The sequence below is a fragment of the Poecilia reticulata genome, linkage group LG18 (assembly GCF_000633615.1).
Source record: "Poecilia reticulata strain Guanapo linkage group LG18, Guppy_female_1.0+MT, whole genome shotgun sequence".
NCBI lineage: Eukaryota > Metazoa > Chordata > Actinopteri > Cyprinodontiformes > Poeciliidae > Poecilia > Poecilia reticulata.
This window is the reverse complement of record NC_024348.1, coordinates 7,356,235-7,365,024: the sequence shown is the minus strand read 5'-3', so window position 1 is coordinate 7,365,024 and position 8,790 is coordinate 7,356,235. Positions and strand designations below refer to the sequence as shown.

General features: G+C 39.4%; 1 protein-coding gene across 1 annotated transcript; it reads left to right on the top strand.

The window, feature by feature from the left end:
* Window positions 1–1,243: 1,243 nt before the first annotated feature.
* On the top strand, window positions 1,244–8,153 carry LOC103480381 (uncharacterized). The gene is made up of 8 exons (XM_008435303.1): window positions 1,244–1,388; window positions 2,928–3,287; window positions 3,390–3,488; window positions 4,786–5,112; window positions 5,375–5,707; window positions 5,831–6,148; window positions 6,654–6,986; window positions 7,062–8,153. The coding sequence occupies exons 1-8, from the start codon at window positions 1,358–1,360 to the stop codon at window positions 7,136–7,138; spliced, it is 1,878 nt and encodes a 625-aa protein (XP_008433525.1). The 5' UTR covers window positions 1,244–1,357; the 3' UTR covers window positions 7,139–8,153.
* The last annotated feature ends 637 nt before the right edge of the window (window positions 8,154–8,790 follow it).

The window sequence follows — 8,790 nt, the reverse complement described above, 5'->3', positions numbered from 1 at the left end:
TATATATATATATATATATATATATATATATATATATATACACACACTTTGTCTGAGTTAGCAGAAAAACCCCGCTTTTCTCTTAACACCAAATGAATAATAAGTAATATTGTTTATAAAACATAAGCTCTTTCAAAATACTGCTTATCTGCTTAGACACAAGACATTTACTGTAGGTAAATTCTGCAAAAGTGAAAATCAGATGTTCACTTTGTAGAACTAGAAAACGCGATCATCTCTTAGCAACAGATTAGCAACAAAAATTCTTATTGATCAAAAAACATAAGATTTCTTCTGCTCTTTGGAAATACCACTTATTTTATACTTAAGAATTGTGCAGTTGCTGAATTTTGCAGAAAAGTGTTGTTTTTTTGTTTGTTATTAGTGGTAAATATATTACAAAACACATTCAACACAAAAGTAAAAATCTGATTTATACTTTGTTGCAGTTCGTTACCATTAGAAAACGCTAATCTCTTAGCAGCAAAGTAAAATGATAAGAATATTTTGATTCCTGAAATAAAATATCAGGCTGCAGTGATTTGATCTACCAATTAAACTATAATACGTAACCAATAAGTGAAACATGACAAACTGTGGCTCAGTTCAAAGGGTGTAAATAACAGTATTTTGTTGACTACTCCAATGCAGTGATGGAGAAAGACTTTATAACTGCAGATTACATCAATAGGCCAGACAAATTCAGGGTATTAAGGATAATCCCTACTCACTCATACTTGGTGTATAACTGAACACTGCTCCCTGACATTGTGGATCGACTTAAGAGAAACAGTTTCCTGAATTTGGACAAGGTTGCTTTTCTGTTCTCTGTTGCTTTTTTCCTCTTTAGAGAAGCCAGCGGCGTACCTTGTGTGTATTTACTTTACTATTTGTTTGAGATTCTGAAGACTGCTTATAACATCTAATAGCAGGTGAAAAAAACAAGATTAATTAACTCAATCAAGAGGTGCAGTTTTTAAGCATGACTTCACATTAACAGACAAATATCAGATTTTAGCATAATGCCAATTTACAATGCAGATATCATCTATCTATGCTTTTGTGTCTCATTTAAATATTTTAGTAAAACTTTGTATTTGCATAAATGTTTTTCTTGTGAACCTGTGAAGAAAATAAGCTCCTACTTTCATTCTTGGAAGTTACATTTGTCTCCTCCTTCCGTGTGTTTATTGGACTTCGTTCTTCCTCTTCTGGGGTGGCAAAAACTTCCCATCATCTTCGATGCAACTTAACGACCGGCAGCGACTCGGTCAGCTGGTTGTTGCCTGTTTTTGGATTTCTATTTTCTCTAGAGTTTTGTCCAGCAGCTGAAGATTGATGAAAACTGAAGGTAAAGATGTTTATGCTGCTGATGACCATCCTGCTGGGTAAGAAACTCTTTTGCTTTTCTAATCAGTTTAACAGATTTTAAGAAGCCAACACACAAACTCTGTAACTCTGTGGTGACAGTCGAGCCAGTTTGGGTGCATTCCTCAGACAGGCAAGAAAACAGGTGAGCTGAAAAGTCCCTCTGAGATGAAAGACTAAAAAGGTTTGTTGTTCAGGCATGTTTATAGAAGCTGCAACCAGGAAAACAAGCAAAACAAACCGTTTTAATAAAAGAGAAGAATGTGTCTGCCACTCCTTTTGTGTTTCTTTCTTGGGTTTTTAATCAAATCGATTCCCATGGAGGTCAAAGAAAACAGTTTTCCAAAAGTTAATTTAAAGATAATTTAAAGGGACATAAAGAAAAGGTGTCCTTATATATTCTGAACAGTGTTGGATTCTGGATTTCTATTTTTTGTGTGTCTATGTCTTGCACTATGAACTGCATGAGAAAGGATTGCATCTAAAAATAAGAAAACAAAATTTAAACAGTAAAGACAATAAGGACTAAAGCCTATTGTAAATAATTGTTTGTATTCAATTTGAAGATTTACAGCAATAACAAGGGATCTTTAAAACTATACAGGATTTTTTAGACTCAAAAAGATAGTCAACAATGACGTAATGCATAGTAATTGTGGTTAAGTGCAAAGATTGAATTAATTTTAAAATACTGGATGAGTTGGAACAGATCTAAGATAATCAGAAATGATTTCAAGTAACTACGCTCTCAGTGCAAAACATTAAAACCACAAACCTAAACACACTTTATTGGGATATTATGTACTAGGCCTGTCTTTCTCAAACTGTGGTCTGCGGACCACCGCGGGTAAGATGTTGTGTTACTTCAGGGGCAATTTTAAGTCAGGTGGTCTGTGAGTGTTTGTTCAATGAAGTAAGTTGTCCTTGACCTGAAAAAGTTTGAGAAACACTCTACTATATCAAAACAAAGGCTTGCACAAATGTCAAATGGAAAGAAAATGATCCATGTTTATTTTCTGTAAAGTATGCCACATTCAGAACACCTTTGTATTTATTTGGTATTATCAAAACTTACTGCAATTACATCTCCAAATCGCTTTGCTCATCTGCCCATACCAGAATGTTCAAACTTTGACTGGGTAGAAATAATCTATGAACAGCAATTTCCAAGTCTTTCAGCAAATTCTTACTAAGATGTTTGACTGTCTCCTGTGGAACGACATCAGTGGTACATGGACTGAAGGAGAAATCGCTCGTTTCACAAAATGTGCGAAATGCTAAGGCTGCCAGGACAAGGCAACGACGCAGGGGCAACTTGATCAATAGAAACTGTAGTATAGTGCAAGTTAGCATCCAGAGCAGAAGTAAAGTCATTTAAGACATTAACCCTTGCGTTTACAAATGGGGTCCAACCGACCCCACTCATATCACTTGTTCATTTGCCTCAGTCATCGCACGCACAACGGTTAAGGGGTGAAACCATAGCCAGTTCTGAAACATAATAGACCTCTAGAAAATACGCTGCTCATGTGTTCAAATCTCTGTTTGTGTCCTCACAGTTTCCCAGCCTGCTTCAGGTGCGGAGTTGAAAGAGGTCCGTGAAGGGGCAGAATATGTTCTGTTGCCCTGCTCATTCAGTCTGTCTGATTTGGGCAATGCCATCGTGGTGTGGAGTCGCAACGACCTCAATCCCCCGACGGTTCACCTGCGTCGTAAGGAAGGCAACGACTTCCACAACCAAAACCAACAGTACAAAAGCAGAACATTCATGCAGGAAAATGCTCTGGAAACCGGAGACCTGAGCCTGAAGGTGAGAAAACCCGAACTCACCGACAGCAGCACCTACACCTGCACTGTGCGCAGTCTTGGGGAACAAGTGGGCCAGATGGAAGTTAAGCTGGAGGTCCTGAGGAGTCAAGGTCAGTCTGCTGATGAAGAGGCACAATCTGTACAGCTCTCTGTAGATTTATTACAATTACGGTTGTTAATATTGTTATTTTCTGCCGTCATGTTGTTATTAGGAGTTCCCACCTGGGTCACAATTTTTCTAGTCATCCTGACTCTCGTCATTGCTGCCGTTGTGGGGGTCGTTATTCATTTCAGGAAGCTTTTACAGAAAGGTAGGTGCTGATGTTTGTTTCATTTTACGCACTTTATGAGATGCTTTACGGCTGATTTTTTAAGGAAGTGACTTCACTGTTTCAATTTTGATGGACACCTGAGAATCATGGACACAGATTAGTTTCCTTCTTAAAGCTTTTTCTGTTGTGATTCATTTCCATTAAAGACCTTAATGTCAGTTTAAGACTATGGCTGAATTGCTCCCTCTAGGTCTCTGCATGTTAGGTTAATAGTACAAGGTTTACCCTAATGCATTAAGCCTGGTGGCCCACCAGCCTTTTAATACTTGCCCCCTCCACCAGGCTAAGTGTTGCTTGTTTTTGTTTTTAGGAAAATAATAATAATACAATTTTAAAAATTACTTTTTTGTTTAAATAAGCCAGACTTTTTGGTTTTGGTGTGGGACACCTAGGTTATGAGTGTCCCCCTTACTGCCCAGCTTCTGAAAAACTTTCTGGAAACACTCTTGATATCGGCACAGATTCATATGAAGGATCACCAGGTGTTCCCAGATGTTCCTTTTTTCTTTTTCTGAACAGCAAAGGAACTCCTCTGGAAATTCCTTGAGATTGACTGACTGAAACTATTTTAATTTTGTCTTTAGTCAAAAAAGGTTCTACCTGTCTGAGAGAGGACTTATGAAAATAAACTATAGATAAATTCATTGATTTGCTTCGAAGAAAAAGACTATGTCCGAACAAACCAACTCACCCACGCAGCAGGACGTTTGGTCTCAGTGGGCCAAAAACATTTAAAAACAATTAAACCATCTATTACTAAATCTGCACTTTGAGACGTGAAGCACATTTATTTATTAAATTTTTTAAAAATTTCTCTCAGTTTGTATTCAACAGAATAGCTGAGACATATTATGCAAGAATTATTTCATTTTAAGGTAGTCTTAATTCTCACCAAATTGGGAATACTGGAGAAAACAAGACTGCATTTCTGGACACTTTTAAACATGTCTGAAGGAAGAGCGAGATAAAATGTCACCTTCAGCTTCATGGCTTCATACACCTCAATGCCAGAATGCGTTAGGAGAAGGAGAAATAGAAACTGCTTAATGGAATGTGTCGCAGCTGGAAATGCAGGCCTGGGTGGTTATGAAGCTGTGAGAAAATGTCTCGGCTTGATACTTAAAGACAAGTAAGGGATAATTAAATGAAGAAAAATATTGAAACTTGTTCAAATACAAAGTTTGTTCAGTAAAAGCGCCACAGGACCAACAAAGAGTAAACGAGTACAAAGAGTAGTCATGGCAAATGTCGAGGCTAAGGTTTGCTCTTCTTTCAGTTCCAAAAGTTGAAGTGAACTCAGAGGTGGAGTCTGTCCTGCTGCCCTGCATCACCATCACTCACCTTCCAGAGGACAGCAGAGTGGAGTGGACGGACAGCAAAGGCAGGAAGGTCCATGTGTACGATAACGGCAGCGACCGGCCTGAGCTGCAGCACTGGTTTTACACGGATCGAACAACGATGAAGAAACGGCTGCAGAAGGTCGCCTTCCTCTGTCTGACACTGAAATACCCGACGGACAGAGACAGCAAGACCTTCACCTGCACCGTCTACAGCCGGACCAAAACTGTGCTACTGAAGAAGCAGGTGGAGCTCCTCGTCATAGGTAACTACTGATGATACTACTCACGCTTTCTAATGTAACTCTGTTTTAAAACTACATTTGGTAAGCTACAAACAGCATGCCTCTGACTCAGCCGACTGGTATATTGATCTTGTTTGGAGAAGATCGCCGCATTGATTTTTGCATCAAGCAAGCCTGTTTCAATCCAGCAGAAGCAGTTGTTTTGCTACATAGAGTTGTCAGTAAGTATGCTACACCTGCTGCTTTTGACTTAATGTTGTCTTTGTTTTTCTTGCCCTCTCAGTCCCAGAGGTCAAGGTGGACTCAGGGATAGACGCTGTTGTGCTGCCCTGCAAAACCAAAATCAATCTCTCTAAAGAGCTCACTGTAGAGTGGTCCTGCAACGACGTCTGGGTCCTGAAGGTGCACGTGTTCAAGAACGGTTGTGATCGTCCGGAAGAACAGAGTCTGTTTTACAGAAACAGAACCAAGATGAACAAAGACCTGCTGGAAACCGGAGACCTCAGTCTGACGCTGAAACACCCAACGGACAGAGACAGACAGACATACACCTGTACGGTCTACAGCAGAGACGGGAAAATCCTCATGAAGAAACAAGTGAAGCTTAATGTTGAAGGTCAGTATAAAACATTACCTTGCATCTCTAACCCAATCATGTCTCTTTACTGTAAAGTAAAACTCTCTGAGTAGGGGAAGCGAAAGAGATTCAACTTTTTTATCCGTTCCAATGTCTCCTCAGACTGTGAGGTGGAGGTGGACGAGGGGACAGAGTCTGTCGTGTTGCCCTTCAAGACCTCAGGTGATATGTCAGACATCAATGTGGAGTGGTGGCGTTACGAGCCTGAACCGCCAATGACGGTCCACAAACACGAGAACGGCTGTGATCAGCCCGAAGATCAGCACCAGCTTCACAGAGACCGAACTGAGATGAGTCCAGAAAATGGAGACCTGAGTCTGACCCTGAAGTACCCAACGGACAGAGACAGTGGGAGCTACATCTGCAGGGTCAACAGCAAGCAGAACAAGAGGAAGAAAACCGTGATGCTCAGAGTTGTCAGTAAGTATGAACATATGAGTAAAAATAAACTGTATTTACATGTTCCTACCTGCATATTTCACTTCCAAACTCTGCAGCAGGTCCTTCTTAGCACTGTATGGCCTAGTGTACCTGTTGGTGAATAAGTGAGAGTGAAAGGTTAAATCTTTGCAACCAAAAACCCACCTCATCCTAGTGAAAGGCGTTTTTATTGACAAATTTGAGTTTTTTCAAAATTGTTGTGTTTCCATATCATCCATAGTTATATGGTCAATGAACATGCAGATGCTGTGGACAGAAACACTGGTGTTCCAGCAGTTTGCAGCTCATCACAGGTTTAAGTGTTGATGGTTCCTTGATTGTCCAGGAACATCCCAACCAATTTATTTTTATCAGTTTGGTACTTTTGTTGAATTGCTTGAGCTAAACATTCAGGAATCTGTTCTTGTTTATGAAAGATTTTCTCAGCATGCTAGCCATAAATTAATCTGAAGATATGAAATGAGTTCTGTTGCTGTCCTCTCAGACCAGCAAGTGCAGGTGGAGGAAGGGGCGGAGTCTGTGCTGCTTCCCTTCAAAACAACGCCTGACCTACCCGAAGACGCTAAAGTTGTGTGGTGGCAGCTTGACCCGGAACATATGAAGATCCATGTGTATCATAATGGCTCTGAGCGACCTGAAGAACAGAACCACTCGTACAGAACCAGAACAAAGATGAACGAAAACCTGCTGAAAACTGGAGACCTCAGTCTGTCTCTAAAGCAGCCCACAGATAAGGACAACGGGAAGTACAGATGTGAGGTCTACAGCGAGACGAGGGGAAGCAGGAGGGAGAAAACCGTCATGGTCAAAGTTAGAAGTGAGTTCTGAGGTTTAATCAGAAAGTTGTCCTGTTTTTTTGCCTATGTCTCAACTTGTTCTGTTTCCTCTGCAGAGAGAAGCCAGACTCAAACTGTGGACAAAGGAAACGCCACTGATCCCACTCCTCTGCTGGCTCAACAATCAGTTTGATTGGTTTGGTAGTTTATATCCAAATTTGGTTATCTCGGCTTAAAGTTCTGTCTGAGTGACTTTGTCCTAAAGTCTAAAGTCGTCGCCCTGTCTTTGTCTAGTTGTTGTTGATGAGAGACAATGGTGCAGGTCAGAATTTCCCATCAACATGATCATGCTGGAAACAGGATGTCCTCCTAGAGTTTGTTGGTGTCCAGAAACTTGACCTGCATAATTTATCTTCTTGTGGACTGATAATTCAGAGCTTAATGTTTCTCTGAGAAACATGGTTCATTAACTGCTCTCTCACTATCCTTTGCTCATTTTAAATGAGTTTGGTCACATTATTGTTGCAATGAAATTCTTCTTTGATGTGACGATTCATCTCAAACAGCTGCAAAAAATCATGAGAAATGTGTTTTCTGTGATATAAGAAAAATGAGAAATTAAACTGTGAAAAGCATGAAAGGGTACAATTGCTGACTTACAGCAAAAACAGTTTTGGATTTGGATCCTGCTTTGGTTCTTTTTGCATGGAGTTTGCATGTTCTCAGTATGAATGTGTGGCTCTTTTTCTCACAGTCCAAAAACATGTTAATGGTTGATGACTTTCTGAAACCACAGGAAATGCTGTAAATACTGAAATGGAATGTTCTCTTGCTAAAAAAAAATAAATATGAAAAAAAATTCTTTGTGATGAGGATATGTTGAAGGTATTGTTGGCTTGAAACTGGCAAAACAAAAATGGTCTTGGTGAACTCTCTTATTTTCCCCTAAAGATCCTCATATCAAGAAAAATGTCTCAGACTGAAACTGGAAACCTGGCTCAGAAAACTCCAACCTGAGGAGCACCGATACCATACATTTCATGCCACTGACAAAAGACATTTCTGGATGAGTCAGCAGTCAGATCATTGAGGTGGTTATGTTTGTGAGCATAATGTTTCTCAGGTTTCTCGTGTTTTGTCACACCATGATTACCCAGACGTTTCTATGTCCAAGAGAAACATCTGCTGATGTCTGCAGATTCTCTTATTAAAATAAACCAATTACTGTTGACTTCAAATGTACTTCATGAGTGTTTACTAATTGTAATTTTGTAACTTTTTTTCAGCGGTGAATCACATTTTCTCATTGTCTGAGTTTAATGAATGAGAGACTTTGTTGCTGACTAACATTACAATGATAAATGACGTCGCTGTGAGGAAACTAACCAGGCTTCATTGAGTAGATGCTGATATATGAAATGCACAAACTAGAACTAGAGAACTAGAAACTGCTCTTAGAAAGCAATTTTACTCATCACCACTGAACAAATACCCAGGAATTTTTTCACCATAAAAATGCACATTTGAGATGGAGACTTTGACATCACTAATATGACCTCTTGTGTTAAGTATTGATGTCTGAGTTTGGCGTTCATCTACAACTTTTGGTGACATTTTTGGTGATATTGTACCACACCACACCATGATATAGTATAGTATACCACACCATACCATAGTATATCATAGTATACCACACCATATTATACCATACCATAGTATACCACTCCACACCACATCACACTATACAATGGCAATTTTATTCATGAAGCACTTTAAAACAACCATGTAGTGTATGTATGCATGTATGTTTCAGTAACTGCATATTGTAAAAATATATTCAAAAAT